Consider the following 19,519-nt stretch of genomic DNA (forward strand, 5'->3'; position numbering starts at 1 on the left):
TCGAGACAGACGATTATGAATTTCTGAACAATCTGCAAACCTTGTTCACGAGCTCTTAACATCCGTGGGTGGAAGGAATGTCAAAAAAGTTACCTTGCAAGAATGGAGTTACAAAATGCGACAACATTGGGACGTGAACCGCTTACAAGACCAGAGGAAAAAGTTTTGATTATTTACATGTATCTTGTAAATGATAAAGCAAGTGTGGAACCAAAACCCCTTCAATCAGCTTAATGGTCATCAACATATGTATGAATGAAGAGCCGGAGTTTCTTTGCATTAAAAAATTGAAGTATACCTAAACTTGGTTTTCCTATGCCCGTGGTCCAACAGTTAAAACCTCTAAAATGTCAACTAACGAGCGTGACTGGTTTGCACTGAGAAAGAGAGCCGCCGGTAAGAGAGAGATGTCAATCTATTTATAAATTTTTTCTACATTGAATGACAGTTGATAGATGAGCAGTTCATCAAGGGTGGAACAACTTATTACCACATCTGCATTTCCAGATAAGAAGGTAATAGGTGCTGTCATCAGCCTGAGAGAGGATGAAGTTTTTCTCATGGTGGGGAGGAATGACCAAGGTAGCCATGCAGGGCCGGCAACTCGAGCACTTGTTCTTGCAGGCTGGAGGCCTCGAACCCAACACTGACTTGCTCCCAGTGAACTCGGTCACTGATCTGCTGGGCGACGACCCTTCTGAGATGAAAGCAGCGAGACAATCACACGCGCACGCACAGAGCCACACATATACCAAAGAAACAAAGGCAGAAAATCATGGCGTGAGTTCCTGTACTGAGCAATGGAGGTCCTCTTACCTGATTTGGAGGGAGCGAAAGACAAGGACAGGAGAAGAAGTACTACTGCGACGCTCTTCCAGGTTGGGTAATAAAGTACTGAAGAGGAAGAAGCCATTTCCGGTTTCATCATCTTTTTTGCCTTCTTTGCTCTCTTTTTATTCTTCTGAACTGTAAGTTGCAGAGGGGGAAGATGAGAGAGACAGAGAGGAAGGGATGGAGGGCGGTGAGTGATGATGGAGGGAGCCTAGTAAATGAATGATGGGAGGAAGAGAGACAGAACAGTGGGCTGTTGCCGGGGAACAGGACAAAATTTGCTCTTTGTTAGCGTTGAGAATTGGGTCACTGTCCCTTCTTGACCCGCTTTGGTGGTGGTGGTGGTGGTACTCGGACTAGACTAGACTAGACTGTCCTCTGCCTCTCTTCTTCCTGCTTGGTCTGCCTCACGACAAGACTCTCTTTGAGTGCATCTGGTTCTTCTACGCACTACACGTACTCCATCATAAGCATGAAGAAGAAAAAATAGGTGAAAAACTCGGACCAAGCAAGCCCTGCTTCCTTCTCCAATGGCTTCCAAAGCAATGGATTTGTTACTTACCTGGACCGATCCACGTGATGACGAGAGTTTAGCCGATGATCTAGCTTTGGCGACAGTTCCCAATACAAAGATGTCATAGGAGAACACGTGCTTACACTCTCTTCTATCAAAGTTGGTAGTGTTATTTCCTCAACAGACTTTAATCTGTTGACCATCGTCCTCTCTTGTCTTCCTTGACAGCAAAGTAGTACCATCGATCTCATTTATTTGATTCGAAGAGCAGTTATTTCTGTTTTTGCATAGTGAAATGCATTGGTTTTCAGATTCCTTTTTAAGATCTACGTTTGATTTACAGGAGGATCTGCCCTGTGAAAACTGTGTGCGGATCTCCTGTTCATCGAAAACACCGTAAACGAGAGAGACAGCTCGAACTGTGCAACGAAGTGCTGCTCCACTTTATAAAATTAAGATCCCAGTTGTTCCATATCACACCAAGAAAGAGAAGAATGAAATGCTCGACCAAGTAAGAACATAAGCATCGACAGAACTTGGATATCATAGTTTCCTTTTAGGGAATAATGACTTTGCCATGATTATTTCCTTTTTATGTAGGGGATCTAAGACCAAGAAACTGCTGCTTTCATTTATTGTGAGTATCGTGACAAGTCCCAGAAAGTATTACTCCATGTAGTAAGGACAAGCTCTTAAGGCCACGCATTTGCTCATGGTTTGGCTTGTGGAAAATGTAAACGAGCTTATCATATGAATGGGGGAACTTTGTCTCCTAAAACTCACTAATATATAACATAAACATATTATATGGGTATATTGCGAACATTATAGAGGTTGGCACATATATTTCAAGTCATGTATATATCTTAACATTACATTGTGTATGTTTTAAGTTTTAGAATAACATTTCAAACTAAACTTTTCTATGGAAAATGAGCAGCTTGTGTTGAACTTACAGTACGTGAATTACATAACTTTTCCACGAAGATGCAGTCAATGGTCCACATACAATCATCTGAAGGAACATTGGACTTTCAAACTGAAGAACAGTAAGAAACGATGAGAGAATCTATAGGAATGGATTTAATTCGTACGCACCTCCAACGGCATAATTTTCTACACAAACAGTACTGACATGTGAAACAAGACCAAACATGAGAAATAAGTGAGCTTTCATGATCTACAAAATATTTAAAAAAGTTGAATCTTGACAGACAAGGAAGAAGATCATTCTCGTCCTTGACCGAAGAAAGGGGGCTGGGGCCTACTCTGACTTCCCCGGTCACGTCAAGAAAAAGCTACCATCCCCCATCTCGTCACGAGGAGATAAGCGATGACGGAGGCAAAGAGGGAACAAGCTTCTGCTCATTTACAGATAAATGCCTCAAAGAGGGGAAATTACATTTGCCTGCTTGGGTTTAAAAACTTGTATTACATAAGACCACCCGGGAAGTGGTCGGGGGAATCATTATCTACCATATGAATGCATGAAAATCTTAGGGTTTCACCGTTGGGTATGTATAGACCCACATTTTGGGCAGGCATAGTTTTTTATGATCCCGTCCTTCCGCGAATCAAGCGCCATTTTAAAGGCGTTCAAAGTAAAAATGCGCTTGGTTTTGGCCATGTTGCTGGATTTGCCTCAAACTCATGTTTCTTCACAAATTAAATGCCCTTTAAGATTTGTCTTGTGTGAGAGTACACCTAACTTTGTCTTTGACGCATAAGTTGAGTTTCATGCTCTTTGATATTTGTAAATCATTCCTGCCCAATGCCTAAATCCCTTGTATGCTAAGAATAATAAATGTTGTCGCTGGATATAACGTAGGCATGTGTGACCTGCTCATTCATATCACCCATTTTCAACAATTAACTCTCTCTCTCTCTCTCTCTCTCTATATATATATATATATATATATATATATATATATCAATGGTAGAGCTAGAATTTTTTTTTGAATGAAACTTATTTACGTATTTTCATATATCAAAGACATTTATATATATATAACAAAACAAATATTTGAAGATGTCAATGTAAAAATAAAAAAAACATTGAAAACTAGTGTGAGCAACTATCCAGACCTCCCATGACTCCTCCCTCAGTGATGTGGTGCCTTTTCTGCCAGCTAACTCCAAAACAGTTATAATTGTTTTTCAGGTAGAATTTTTTTTTGCTTTGCCAATATTTTTCATCATCATCATTGTCATTGTTGCCGTCGTCTAAACTACATGGCAAGCTTAATCATGGATAGGAAGGAGCCACTCCCCACATTCTGTGGTGGATGAGCAGCAGCCGTTGCTAAGCAGAAGCAACAAAAGTATTTTTCTTCTCTTGCTGTTTCTTTTTGGTGATGGTGATGGTTATGATAGGATGTTGATGTGGATGTAGCAATAACAAACATAGGCGAGTAAATGAAAATTGATTTGCTAAGAGAGGGCTTTCGAATAAGGTGAAAGTTTGAGGACTACGCTGCAGAGTTTCTGAGGAGGAAAAGAAAAGAGATGTGTGGGGCAGCCCTGCACTGCAAGGTAGGTCAGAAGGGCACGTGTCTCCTACGAGCCAACCAGAACCCAGATGATGGCGTCACTCACCCTCCCCACTTTCTTCAATTCTGCTGTTGTTTGTAAGATTTGATTGAACCACGGACGAGTCAAGTCGAAGAGTGACAGAGAAAGAGACGAAGATGCAGGGAGGGAGAAGAAAAAGGAGAAGCATACTGTGGAGGAGGAACGTACTCCGTCAGACTTCAGCTTTTCCGGTCAACTATTCGGCGAAGACAAGGGGCCGGACGGTCGGCTCCTGTCTCTTATCCTCACAGTAGTTTAACAGTCGCAGTGAACAGCAAAACACATCAAGGAGACCGGAGAACTACACCATGATACCCATCTGTCATCTGTCAAAGAAAGCTGTCTTCAAGCTTTTTTGCTAGAAAAGGAGGAAAAGGAAAAAGCCCGCCGGTGAACGGCAAGGTGAACGGTCTCAGATTCTGACAAGTTAAATATAAAAAATCGAACTTGATCGGATATGGGCACAGCAAAACAGAAGAAATCTAATCATCATAATTGACCTTTTACATCTTTCCGGCTGAGGTTCTGTGACTTATAAATGTCAAGTTGATGATTTAAACACCGGAAATTCTAAAGTATAGTTATCAGTAGATGAAAATGGTACCTGTGATCTGGGAAGTAAAAAATGAATTTTTGAAAAATCTACAGTTTGGCATCTAATGAGATTTGGTGTGAAGAGAGGGAATTTCCTGGTAACTATGATCCAACTTTGAGAGCCTTGCTTATTATGAAGTTGGAGCATACTTCTTAATGTGCATTGTAGTTTACGCTGAAGACCAACCAATGTGTGATTAGGATTTATTTTTTGCTTTTTTTCTGGCAGAACTAAACACAGGAAGTATTTAAAAGTTAAGAACTACCTAATCTCAAAAATTTTCAAGAGAGATTTTCTAGTATATTAGTTTAAAGTGATCACGACGATTGGAGACCGTCTTATCAACTGGAATTTGTAATAAGAGCTCCAAGCTATGGGAATTCCTGCTCTGAAAAGCAAGAAAGAGGGAGTTAAAAGTTCTTTTTCTGATAATTAAAATACGACATGATAGACATGCATCGAGGCAACAAATGGATCACTGACCTCGCGATCGGAAGATTGCAATTGTTTTTATTCTTATTGAAAAGATGTTTCACTTCTAACCGGCCTTCCGTGACCTGCTCAAAGTACAGCCGTGTTCTCCTTAGAAATATAATATCCAAAGAATTTGGTCTTCCTACTTATAAAAAGTTAGAAGAGTTTCAGTTTTTGTCCTTATTAATTTAATATGCACAGGAGTTTACCTGCTGAAGACCTGCCTGTATGTGGACGCTGTGGAGGATTTAATTTTTCTGGATCTCTCGCTCTCTCTCTCTCTCTCTATATATATATATATATATATATATATACACACATATATACCTAGTCGAACAGTATTTGGTTCTTTTCTTTCAAACTCTCTCAATATAAATGCATGCGGAGTTCCCTTCGCCCTTGCACACAAACTTATGAAAAGCTCCCAATTAAGGTGAGGAGATTAATGCACCTTTAAAGTCAGAAATTCCCGTGTTCCTTCAAGTTGGAAGGTTTAAGTGACTTGCATGCTTTTACAAAATGGGAAGCTTAATATTTTTCTACTTCCCAAGTTCCCAACTGATTCGTTTGTGCAACGATCTTAGTATTCCCCAATTATATCTTCATTGTAGTACTGTTGCCAACTTTTTTATTGCTTCTATATTAATTTATGTTATTGTAGCAAGCATTATGGCTTCTTTCTTGGTTTCTAGCTCCCTTCCTACTCATTTGGCTGCTATTTCGTGTTCTTTTCTATATGTGCTACTCTGCATTATGTATCATAAATGCATCGACTTCTTCATGCTTTGACATCATTTTAATTGCTCGCTTTCTTGCAATAATATTGGCTTCAACTATCCATTTATGTATTCCAAGTGAATATGCTTGATATTCCTTTGGCTGCTGCTTGTACAAAACTGAATATGCTTTTACAGAAATCCACTTCGCATTTGGTGAAATAACACAATCGTTCCGAAGTCAATAAGTTTTTTTCATTTCCCATGCATGTGAAGCACAATCGATAGACGGGCAAACTGAACCTTGCTCTTGTTTTATCATATTTGGCCCAAAAGTAAGCGTGCCAATGGGCATGCTTTGAGTTTATATAAGATGGCTGAAGATAAAGAATGAATTGATACCACATTTTAAATCTTGTAATCTTCATAAATAGCTCATTATTGCTGGGTCCGGAACTAAATTAACAACAGAGAATTATCACTTTGGTTTATTTACTTATGTGAATATCATTCCTATAAAAATTGAGCAGGATTTATATGCCTTAATAAAAAATCCATGGGAAGTGGTCTCCAATTCTTGCCTCAAATGCAGCACAGAGATGCGAATCAATGTAGTGTTTATGGGCAGTAGGCATAGATTTATTCTCACAAACTTGTTATTAGTAGGATTGCAGATGGGACAGATCTGCTAGCATTTTTTGCTGACACAGGACTAAAAGTATACTTTGCTTCGCAACTCAGATAATCTTATATTGCTCTGGTCAATTGCATCTATCACACGCTTGGATATGTGGTTTCCCTTTATGTGTCTCATTGGTGTCAAGTTAACAACTTGATTATGTGACTTTACGGCGTCTGGCTCAAACCAGTAAAATTTGCGCAGAAACTATACGCGCAGAGGCCTGCAACCTGGGCCTCGCTGTGATATGCCTTATTAATATCTCAATGAAAACTGCATTAAATCATATATGGTGTGGGAGGTCACGACGTAAGAAGTGACGACGGATTGGAATTGGTCAATGGGTATGTTCATCTCATCCTGCTCCGTTTATGTACAGGACTTGTGAGAAGAAGTAAAGAGCTACGAAATCAATTGGTTAGGAGCTGAACTTCCTGTTTGAAGGTTGATGGTACTAGCAAAGCAAAATGATAATGGCAGACTCGACCTGTCTCACCATGAGTATAGGTCATGCTTGCCATCCCGAATCATGCCTGCCAACTAGAGGATCATGCTTGCCATCCTTTTCAGTTCAAAGAAGTAGCACCAATGGGAATTATGATGGTTATTGGAGTTGGACATGTATAGAAAATTACGAATTATCTATGTAACGTAACTTTAATAATGATGTTTGGATGAGACTGGTGCCAGATTGATTATGATCATTTACGGTTTGAAAGAACAAGTTAAAATGGCTATGCAAGCCTCACACCTTAAAACAAAGTTACTAAGAATATTGAATAAGTTATTTGGAGTTACAGAGTATTACCACTGGAGTAATCGGAATAATAGATGTGATACAAGAAGAACAAGGAGGTGAAAAATCTCTTCGTGTAAGTATTGGGAGATGATATAAAGATAATAAAGTAACCAAAGCCATTTCCTAGAGAAACGCAAACAGAAATAATCTGTAAAACGGATCTCTTCCAGTTCGGGGAGGTTTGATCACGACGATAATGGTGTTAACAGCAATGTTCCTGCTCGTACTAGAAAGCAAAGATGAATGGCACAAAAAGAGAATCAAGATTGAAAATGAAAATTATGCATATGGAATAGTTCATAACGCACTTCTGGAATATGTTTGAGATGTTTAAAACTCTCAAAGCTATTTGGAATTATTTCACTGCTTTATCTGCGAAGAAAAATAAATCATAAAAACAAAGGAGTTCTGGAGAATGAACCTAGTATGAGTATTTAAGAAAGAATTACCATCTCTGCTTATAAAACTAAAAGGAAAAGGTTGCTACATTAACCATCCCGAATCCCTCATTTTCCCAAGCCATTTAATTCCAACGAACCTCACCCAGGACAACAATTCAGGAATTTCTTATCCATCATGTTGTATGCCTTCTCTTATTCAATATCTAAAATATTCGGGATCACGCTTCACAAGCCATCAAGGGCCTTGAAGCTAATCTGCGTTGTGCTAACTGTTCATTAAACTACTGAAAACATTGGCTCAAAACAACTATTCCTCACATTTTGAGTTCTGCCAATTTAATGGTTAGAGACAAAAACATACCTTCTTTGTTCTTCCTGAACATCACGTTAACGTCAAAATTTTGAAGAAGTGTGCAATGTCTCAAGAAAACCAGCAATGAGAATGTAACAACTTAGAACTAACCTGTCAACATCAACAAGAGAATAACATGTTCTTCAAAAAGCAGCCATTCATGTGCTACAGTGAACAGTTGGAACAGGAATTTCCTCTCTACCTGCCTAACTTGCATGCCTACAAAGATCCATAACCAATGGAGGTAACAGCTATACATTTATTCGTATTTGAGTCGTCATTTATTGTCAACAAGTTGACGCTGTGGGGATACAGTGAAGCCAAATTATAAAACTCACCACGTACAGGAGAATGCAATGCTCTTGCCCCCTCTTCATAACTGACAGGTTTAAGCCTGTTTATCGCAATTGGTTCTCTCTTTCATTCGTAGTCTAATATTTCTACAAGATCAATTATATTTCCCACAAAAGCTGCATAGATCAATAAGTCCTTGCACAGAGGAAATGGCCCATCATTTTGCAGATATCCGACAAAACATATTTGGCCTCTGATTTACATCGTCAGGCAGAACTATATGAAGAAAATGAGAGAAAAGGCTAATCTAGCACCTTGAGAATTGATGTATGACAACAAAAGGAGAAGATGGTAGTGAAGGTTAGCGTACTCAGATTTACCAGGAGCTACCAATAAACGTAAGGAACACTTGAGAACCGTTGTTGATCACTAATAAAAAAATGTTTCCGCCTAAAGAGGTGGCATCATGATAGGGAAGATTTCTGGGAGAGACAAGTTATCTATGCACCAACGATCGTCAGAGGCATCGAGATTAGTGTGATCCAGCCATTAGGCTAACTTTTTCGACCTCATCATGGTGGGAAGTTTTGGTTAAACGGTGAAAGGAAGAGTTTAATGATTTGAACATCTGCAGCCAATCAGAAACTGGAAATGCTGGACAGCTAGCCATTAAGACAATTATGAATCTTGGAGAACGTGTAAAGGTGTGGCAGTCAAAATAGCAGCACAATTCCAACTGATAGAAAAATTCAAGAAAGTGAAGACTTTTTGGTGCATTTTATCTATGATATGAAACAACAAAACAATAGCTTCTAAGAATCCAAGGTCATATAGCTTGCTGATTATTGAACAAGATTAGCACACAAGCAAGAAAGACGACCACGAACAGAGAAGCCTTCTGCACACTTGAGTTTCAAGCGAAAAGAAGCTTCCGTGCACAAGCAAAGCACATAAATGAAGTCTCATCAAGACCAATAACAGCAACATAAGCGTGCAAAGAGATACCACATCTGTTGCTATTCACAGAGGAAAAAGGGTGTCAGTATCATTGAATGTGAAGGTGACAGGCTAGAAGAAAAATTCTCGGGCGTTATATTGATAAGCTCCGTTCCTTTATTTGACTCTATATGAGCGAAAGAAGATTCTGATTAAAAGGCAACAGACATACATTTTTCTTTTCTTATAGAAGCCTTCATCGACGGAGAGGCAATGTCATCTGAATATGTCCAATTGTGAAGAAAAATAATGTTTCCTCAAATTTTAATTTTAACAACAGGGTGCTTTCCTCCTTTTCTTTACTCAAGTTGGTACCTCTGCTGATAGCATAGGATCCACTATGGGAGTTTCACCTATGAGACGCACATTGCAAATAAAAACATGGCTGTACAAGCAGTGAGAGAGATACTTCTTTATTCAATAACGTGTTACTTATGCGATCAAGTCCCCGATGTGTAATAAGCTGCATAAAAATCATCACGACAGGTGAAAAGGCACGAGCAATGCCATTATGTTCCACTTCGACAAATTCAGTAGAGAGCACCGATCTGTGTATCGAGCCACTAACTTTCTTCAGATAATGGCAGGAAATGGCCACTGCACGCTGGATAAAGAGATAATGTCGCCAAGGTAATTATAAGTTCAATAGAGCAAAACAAAACCAAAAGAAACGTGGTTATGAATGTCAACTATATCCATTTTATGGTTCAGAAAATCATGCAGCCGATGTCCACTTATGTTATCAAACAACTTAATAGTCAAGGATAGAGCATGCCACTGCCTCACGGCCACTGCCACTGGCTTTTTTCAAATATAGGTGCATGTTTCTGTACCCTTTTTTTGTAGTAAATAAAATGCCTTATAATAGCTAAATAGATTGACCATCCACACATACCATATTTTGTTTATCCAATAAAGCAGCAGAATAATCTCCTTCTGAAGTACATAAAATTAGCCACTGGGAACATAAAAATTGAACCATTACCAGGGTGTCCAGTCTGGGCAATAAGCTTCTGTGCTTCTGAATTTTTTTAAATGGAAATGTAACATCTTCTTACATATGAAAGGTGCCTAGCCTGGGCCACCAATATCAGGGACCTCGGTTCTTAAAAGAAAGCAGCATTACATCAAAGTACAAACGTGCATGCTGAGAAAATATCTTTCAGTATAACCATTCTCTCTCCCACCGATAGGCTGGGCGTTGGGCTCACGTCCCTTTTATTCAAAAGAAATAGTGATATGTACAGGGGATGCAGGGCATCAAACTTACAGGAGCACAGAAAAAACAAGAAAGCAGAACCTCATTTCCCCCAAAAAAGTGAAACTTCAAGCCCAGCAAGCGCTCAAAAACAGCCCCAAAAATCACCGACTCTATTAGTTACAAAATTAACAATACTCAACAGACTCAACACATCCCTCTTGCTCAATTCATTCTCTAACCAACCTCCCTGCTTCTGCTGTTATGAGTTTTTCTGTAATAACTAGTTGCCTGTTAAAATCTGTTGAGATTCCAATCAAATATTCTTCCCCCTATACGTCATCATGCTTTTAAGTCTCCTCCTTCATCCAGCATTGTTAGTTCTAAGATGCCAAACCTCCCTGTTGCTGCCATGATTCAATTTTTCCTGGTTAGGGTCATTTCTGCAGTCTTTTGCTTCCTTGGCCTCCGTAGGTATCAATTGAAACGGTTCCATTCTGTAAGAGCGCCATAGAGCTGCAATGAATCTTCTGTTCCTAAACTTATGGCATACACTCTGCGAGGAATTAGTTTGTACATCTGCATGCCTCTCATTTGCACATATAATGCCCGTTTTCAGGCAGATCTTGACCTTCTCCTTCTCCTCCTCTTTCCATTGGTTGGCGATAAAGGCCTGACGGCAGGTTCTCCAGCTATTGACTTCAAGCTGATTAAAAGATAAACTGTTACCATCTTCATGGAGATTCCTGTTTATTCCCCATCACAGCTTCCAACGAGTTACATGGAAGACCACCTTACAGCATCAGCTGAGCCATGCTGGCTTTATAGGAGTGCTCATTCATGATCTGAATTCCTCTTTGATGCCAAGCCAAGGTATTCAAGATCTATTAAACTGTTTAACAAGCAAGCTCCATGTGTTCTTGGCCAGTGACTGTAAATCAATAGAAGGACAAGCAAGCAAGAAGATCAGAAATAAACATCTTCTGGCGCACTGATACTTCAGGATTTGAATAATCAGGATATACTTAAGGGAATCTACAGGAAAAAAGAACCTTTAAAAGTTAGAATCCTGATCTTGGATATTCCTTGTGGCTCACCGCTTCCTGGTTTCTTTCCTGCTTGATTACTCGGCTCTTAGGAACACGTACATGTTTCAGTACCTTTTTTCTTTAAAGTAAGCAAGAAAATTTTATTATAGCTAAATAGACTGCCTATCCATACATGGCACATTTTGTCCATCCAATAAAGCAGCAGCATGATTTCCTCTGAAATATATCAATTTTGCAATCGGAACATAAACATTACCAGAGTGTCTAGTCTGGGCATCTGGGCAATAAGATTCTGCAGTTCCGTATTTTTAACTAGCAATGCGACATCTCTTCATTAATTCATATCATGAAAGGAGAGTGGCCTCGTCCACCGAGGGTTCGGATGTTAAAAAGTAAAAGAGAGACGCATTGATTTCCAATTACACCTTTTTTATATTGATCATTGAAGAAAAGTTCAATAAGAATTACACGCAGAGAATCTCTATTTTTCTCTCTCTCTCTCTTTTTCTTTTCTGGATGAAGATAGATAGATACTGTACATTGATAGAAGGATAAGTAAAACGAGTTCTCTCCCTAGAAGGACAAGGAAAATGAGAAGATAAGAAATAAGAATCTTCCGGCTCACCGATACTTCAGGATTTGAGCCTGGTTACAAGATCACTCTTACAGGACAAAATTGGGATAAGTACATCTACATTAACAAAGAACCGTTATAAGTTAGAATGCTGATCTTGGGTACACCTTGTGGCTCACTACTTCCTGGTTTTTCTTCCTGCTTGATCTAGGCCGAGCCTTACTGGGCTTCTTAGGCTGAGCAGCGCTCCTATATGCGGTCGATGGTGAATCCATAATGCTCGAGAGCTCCTGAATCGAACAAGAGCTGCTTCTTTGCATCTTTCCGAGAAGTATGTAAACTTTGTCTCTTAGTCCCTGCTCCAGAAGGAGGTTCCTTAATACCTCACATGTACTTGTATAGGGTGGGATCCCTTCGTCTATCATAAGCTCAAAGAATCTACAAGCATCCTCAATCTTTCTTTTCTTGCAGAGCCCATGAATCATCACAGAGTAAGTAGCAACTGACGGATAAAATCCCCTTTTTTCCATCCCATCCCAAACTTCAAAGGCCCTATCAAACCTCCCAACTACGATTAGCAATTTCAGCAACATGTTATAAGTATGCCTGTCAGGATTGCATGATTCCTTGTCCATCCGTTTTAGGAGTCTCAAGGCTCTGTTCACCTCTCTGAGCTCACAGTGAACTGCTAGAATCGAATTGTAGCTCCAGGTGTCGGGATTCAAGCCATTGCCGACCATTTCATCAAGAATTGCGTAAGCATCATCAACACTCTGGTTCCTACACAGAGCCTTGATCATTGAATTGTAGGTGAAGACGTTGGGAATGAACCCGTATCTTCTCATGCGATCGAACACCCTCGTGGCCGAATCGATGTCGCCGGAATCGCAGTGGGCACGAACAAACACGCTGTAACTACAGACATCCGGAACGAGGCCGAACCTCCCCATATCTTGAAACGCTCTGTGGGCCTCATCGATCTTCCCTGACTTACATAGGGATCCCAGTAAAGCATTGTAGGCGGCGACGTCCACGACGCCGTTGCGGTCGATCAATTCGTCGAAAAGCCTCTGCGATTCGCGGTAATTTCCTATCTCACCCCACCCACTTATGAGGATGGTATAGGGCTTGGGGTTCACCGGAAATTCAGGCTTCACCTCGTCAAAGAACTCCTGCGCCTGATTCACCAGATCGTTCTTGCAGAGGCTGAAGAGCAGTTCGTCGAGATCGGCCGCCGTAGGCATGATTCCGAAATCAGACATCCTCCGAAACGCTCTAATGGCGTCCCCCGGCAGAAGAGCCCTGGCGTAGGAACGGAAGACTACCCAGAAGATGTCGTTCGTTGGCTCGCAGTAGCCACTGGTCTTCATCTGAAGAAGGAGGTCCCATATGAGAGGGAACTGCTTGGCGGCGCCAAGGATATCCACGATTATGTGGTAAGACGCCCTGCTATGGGTTACATTTCGGGAACGGGAGGCCCACAAAAAGAAGCGAAAGCAAGGAGTCGCGAGGTTGCTGCATTTCTTGAGGGAATCCTCCACCATCTCCGGCGAGATATTGGACGGAAGACCGTCGAGCGCCGATTCGAGGTCATGGTGGGGCTGGCGGAAGTCGCTCAAAATCCGGCATATGTCGTTCACGCTCTCCTCCAAAGACACGGCTCGGACGTTTTCAGGCAGTGGGGAAACACCAATCTCCCACGAAAAGTGGGCCTCAGGCAAGGATTTGAAGGAGAAAAATCGGAGAGAAGGGATGGACAGGGGAGGAATCGTCCGAAGGAGAACCTGGCGACCGAAGAGAAGGCGGAAGGGGACGCCACTGCTTCGCCCGCGGGAGAGAAGACGGCCGGCGATCGAGAGCATAATCGCCGTCGGAGCGCGACGAACTCGGCTTGGTTTGGTTTACGTGGGTTCGAGCCGACCGGACATTCGCGAACTTGGGCCGCTCGAGAGTGAGCGCTCGGGCGCTGGTAATGGCAGACGGACGGAGAAGCCCTGCTGATCGGTTCGGTTCAGTCCATACAAAGCTTAGTTGGGCTCGACCCATTTGCTCAAATGAACCGCAAAAATGGGCCGGGCTAGGGCCCCAAAATCAGTCCTTGGGCGAGCCTGAATTTCGGGGTCGGGTTGGGGTGAAATAACATATATATGATTATATTTATTGTATTCATATATATATATATATTACTATAATTGTTACATTATAAAATATATTTATATTATAAAAAAACTAACTGTTACATTCTTTGCTTCAGTGAGCAATTCTTCATTACATGTAATATAAGGTGGCCAACTATGCGTAGGACTAACTCCTACAAATCTAACTCCAACCCAACTTGGCAGTGTTGGCTTGGTCAATAGATTGATTGATTCATCTAACAAGATTAAACTAGGGACCACATTTAGCTTACCGGATTACCGATGTGATTTTTGCCTTGCGAGCTTACACCATGTTTGATTTGATCTTGAACTCCAAGTTGCATTGAGCGGCTTATATGACTAGTCCGTGTAAGTTTCTAACTAAGACTGACTGAATTGACTCGATAAATGACAACATAAATTAATAGACAACATGCAATATCCAAACATTGTAATAACCCACAATGGTTTAGTAAATGAAACTGCAAATTCCACGCGTTTCGAAACAACATCTAAAATCTTGTAATTAGTTTTCAAGAATATCAAGGAAAGCATCAGACATCTCCAACTATAATTCTAAACGCCCTCTCTCCTGCATATAACAATGGAGCTCTCTCTCTCTCTCTCTATATGTATATATATATATATATATGTATATATATATATATATATATGTATATATATATATATATATGTGTGTGTGTGTGCTTTCCAGATGTGTCGGACATACCCACCCAGAAACTGCATGCTGCATGCCTAATACGACTCATTTCAATTGTTTTTTTGGTTCTGTAAGAACTTTTGAAATCCTCTTTGCTGTAGCAGTGAAATTTATGGTACAAAGAAATTAAATTTTCATCTGTTTATAAGCTGCATGCCTATCATTTCTGGGCTTTCACTCAGTAATGGAGATCAAAATGCATTACAAGTGCTTGTTAATTTGGTTCATATGGAAGCAAAGAAGCCAGATTATCTTCAAAGATCAGGTGTTTGAAAGCATAGCGAGGACGCGTCTTGAAAAAGTCAGAAACTACCTTTTCACCTGTAGACAGCAATGGCAGTTTTGGCCTTTTATTTTAAGTTTACTTCAGCCTGTCTTGATAGTTTTAGTGCAGGTATAGCCTCAGCTGTCATCAAAGCAGTCGAAGTTCAAAACTCATGAAATTGGTTCCTGCACAGGGAAAAACATCTATATATCCTCCAGGTGAGGGTACCAGCCTCGGGCTTTTATGTCGCCATGAATGCACGTAGTTGTCACTATAAGAATGTGGCTTCCTCATCTAAGAAACAAGAAAGGAGCTCCATCTAGCCAGAATCATGGTGATATTAGAGAGATGTAATTAATGCAATCCATGTAGGGAAAGATAGGCCCTTTCTTTTCTGATAGCAGCTTTTGGAATTAGCTACAAGTTTTCTTTGCTGCAAACACACAAATTTTCTATGCTCAATCACATACTTAGGTTGTCCATTTTGTCTGACCAATGCTGTTGGAAAGGCCCACTGTTCTCCAAGAGCGCCTTTCAGAAATAGCTACAAGTTTTCTCTGCTCACAAATATAAATTTTCTGCGTTCAATCACATAGATTGTCCATTTTGACAGATCAATGCTGTTGGAAAGAAAAACTGACTGGTGTCCTAATGTTGAATCTTTGGAACTGTGAAGTGCGAACATTGTAACGATCATACCCCATCACTGTTGGCGAAGGAACAAATAGGTGTGCCCCTTACATCCTACCTTTCAAAGAAAAACATCTCCGAGAAAGTAGATGCTTTCTGAAAGAGCCTTACACATGACTCGGTTTTACAGGGGGAGAGGTTAGGGTTGAGTAGTCGATTTCCTCTCCAATAGAGCACCTTGCATGTATATTGATGAATTTAAACCAGAAAGAAATACTATTCTTGGTGATCAGCTCTGTCTTAAGGTGAACCATGACAACTTTCATTTAAATCTCTGGTACGTCGCTGTATGGATAAGCTTTGAATCGTCCTTAAACCGCTTATCTTCTTTTTGGCATTATGGAGGACTGATGAACAAGCGTGTCTGAGACAGGTGTCAGGCTTTTGGCTCAATTGACATCTATTCATGAACTAAGTAAGATTAAGCTATTTTGGATACTATCCAGGAGCCAACTACACTGATCTGAAGAACTCATGAGCACCATCAGTTGATCAATGGCAGAGGTAGCAATGTTGTGACAGCATGCCTGGCCATTTTCTGCAAACATTTTTCACCACTTCATTTCAAAGGAAGCAAGTTAATAAACAATGTGCGTATTCTTTTCAACAGGAAACCAGTATAGAACCAATAGAGGAAGGGAAACCTTTCAACGGCAACCACGTTGCGATGCAAAAAGTTGGGTTTGAATCAGATCTGCTATAGCAGCTAACAATATGAAAGCGACTGATCATCCCAAACCTGACTGTGTGCATTGTTATATGGTAACTACCACTACCACGACTGTTGAGCCTAAACCTAAAGCAGAACATACTGTATTTAGATGATTATAGGCCACATTGGTAGTGCCAAAAGCGCGCACTGGAGTTACTGCTCTCTTCAGCTCTTGGCTCCCAATGTGGTCATGGATGCACTCAAAGACATATTTCAGTATTTAATGAAAGGTAACAGCGATCCTCTACAGTAACAGTGATGCTCTATTTCTGTAACTGAGGACCTTACTGCTATGGAACCCTCGCATCATGGTAGGAGCTTGAACCCCGGGTGGACTACTTACTGGCAATTATGATAATATTTCTTCCATGTATGCTTGATTCCAACAATTTTAAGAATGCGTCACCACTAACTGTGTGTCGATCTCACTCCCTCTCTGGGAAACCCATCTCACTCGTGGTTTTTGTTGATGTAGAAAGGCCAAGCGCTCCTTGTCTGCTAAGAAGTATACCCTGCTTCCCTCTCTTTAAAGAGAAACATTTGTAAGTTTTGAACTCCCGAAATCTCTGTAACTCACTGACCTTAGCGAGGTCCCCCTAATTAAGTGAGGACGAATCATTCAAAATTCATATTTTAGGTTAACATGAAAGCTACCAGCAGCCTGTTGGGTGGCTGGAACCCACTTAGAAATTTCACTGTAAACCTGCTGGGTCAACAGGTCCCCAGCGCTCCCTTTTTCCAAAAAAAAACTCGCTCATGAGCCCCACTCCCTGGAGTTGGAAACAACCTATGGAATTTTTTTTACCGCTGCACCCATGAGGGATTCCAATAAACTGTACCTATATGGAGTCAGAAATCAGCAGTTGCTCTCTAGTGCGAGTAGGTGCATTTTGGCTTTCTAGGACGGAGGCAGAAGTTTTTCATGAAAGGGAGCCGAATTAAAGTTTCATATTTTGATGTGGGTCAAAATATCATTTTTTAAAATTTTTATATAGAACGTGAAATTTTTAAAAATTTTACATGTAAACTTTTTTTTTTGAAGCAGGGCCATGGGCCTTGCAGGCCTTACCCTGGCTCCGCCCCTGTTGGCGAATGACCAACCTCCTGCATCACTCCTCCACCATGATAGCAGCTGTTGGCGAATGACCAACCTCCTGCATCACTCCTCCACCATGATAGCAGTTTCAGAGAAGAGATACCCAAAGAAGCTAAAACCCGTCTCGGTTTCTCCATTGTCATTAGGGTTCAGGGTTGTTTACTTACGTGAATTTACGGTTACTTCATTTAACTCAAGAGTAGTGTCTGCCATACTAAGTTAGGAGGTAGGGGTGATGGGACAGTCGGTTTTCAGCTAAACCCTGTTATGGACTTGATTTTAACATGAAAATTAGATTTGAAAACTTCTTTTGGTGCTAATACTGGGGTGACTACATGGTTCTAGCGTCACTTAGAGGTCCCCTAGTGAGGTAGAGTGAAACAAAAGCTCCACAGGATCAAGCCAAAGTTCCAGCCGATGTCCAGGCTATCTGCTACTGTGGTAAAGCAATTGAAATTTAAAATCACAAACTCAAGGATGCAGTGAAAAGCATATGATGACTACCATCCAGCGGTGGAGTCAAAAAATTATACTGAGGCTGGACACCCAGGTACCACCATCGGCCATAGCAAGGGAGAGAGCCATTTGCTCACCAAAGACCTGAAACTTATATTGAGAATGCTCAGGTTAAGGTGCGCAGCTGCCATCCGCTACTGCAACTCTATGTCCGGTAAGTGAAAATTTCCGTAAGATTCTTTCCGATCAAGTAAAGCCATCGTTTCCCTCTTGAGTATTCTCTTTCCTTGGTTCTTGTCACTAAATTCTCAAGGATTGGTGTAAACTCTGCTTGAAACAGATGACAGACGAAGTTTACACGTTTGTAGAGGTGTGAGTAGCCAAATCCTGGATTTTTTGGTCACAAACTATACGTGATGGTATCTGACAGATTCATATTTTATTGTACATACAATGAGATAAGTGTGTGCATTTCCTTATACACAGCAATGGAAAACAGGGCGTAGATGATTTGAGCCTGACCAGTTTGCCGCCCCCAACATGGAAGGTAGCTTAAGCAAGATTTCATAAACCATAGGTGCAAAAGTCCACTTTCACTGCATCAGAGCAGATCTATTCATCTGCCATTCACATCTTCGAATGGGGTCTGGCCCGCTGACCTTCAGTTACCCAAATCTAAACCAATATTGCTACATTAAGTGGTAGAAATGAGCAGGAAACAGTGGCATTGTCGCGCTTATACAGATGATTATCTATTAATAACACTTATCACATTCTAAGATCTGCTTAATGTTTTAAAAACTCTAGAGTAGAATCTCTTAACAGTTTCTCGAATGAATACTTTCCCTTTTCAATTTATTACATTGAGAAACTGCACCTAGGTAAGAAAGTACTTGGTTGTGCAGTAAAACCACGTGGCTATTACCCTCCTTAAGAATAAATACATGCTTTCGTGATGTGGGTAGACCAACTGGATCTCCGTTTCACTGCGTCAATGCCCTTGTGGTCAGTACAACCAGAAAACCAGTGGAAAAGGAATACCAAGGGGGAAAAGTGGGGTCATGTAAAAAGAGTGATTTGTAGAACAGCCCCACGCTGTGATCACAACTGGTGCCCCACGTGATCCACCAGCGTGCTGCTCACATCTCAACCCCATTAAAAGCGTCCTTCGACTCCTCAAAGGCATCGTGCTGCTCCAGCAGTAGCCGAGAATCAACTCAAAATCTGGTGGAACTTGACCAGATTCATGACACCCCCCTCCTTCCCATAGTACCAAAAGTACCGTCATCCATTGTACTACACAGCAGCAGCGAGCCGAGCTGCCTTGCATCAAGTCCTTGGGTTTATGAAAACACCCACACTTGAATTGTTTTAGTACAAAGGTTTGGCTGCCACATT

General features: G+C 40.9%; 1 protein-coding gene across 1 annotated transcript; it reads right to left on the reverse strand.

Annotated features, from left to right (window-relative positions):
* Positions 1–11,900: 11,900 nt before the first annotated feature.
* Positions 11,901–14,196, reverse strand: LOC116255506 (pentatricopeptide repeat-containing protein At1g52640, mitochondrial-like). The gene has a single exon (XM_031631355.2). It carries the CDS (start codon positions 13,903–13,905, stop codon positions 12,187–12,189), a length of 1,719 nt encoding a protein of 572 aa, XP_031487215.1. The 5' UTR covers positions 13,906–14,196; the 3' UTR covers positions 11,901–12,186.
* Positions 14,197–19,519: the final 5,323 nt, after the last annotated feature.

This window comes from Nymphaea colorata, chromosome 6 (assembly GCF_008831285.2).
Source record: "Nymphaea colorata isolate Beijing-Zhang1983 chromosome 6, ASM883128v2, whole genome shotgun sequence".
Taxonomy (NCBI): domain Eukaryota; kingdom Viridiplantae; phylum Streptophyta; class Magnoliopsida; order Nymphaeales; family Nymphaeaceae; genus Nymphaea; species Nymphaea colorata.

What these genes read in the sequence shown, in the direction of transcription:
- LOC116255506 (XM_031631355.2), bottom strand. Translation starts at nt 13,905, where the DNA reads ATGCTCTCGATCGCCGGCCGTCTTCTCTCCCGCGGGCGAAGCAGTGGC.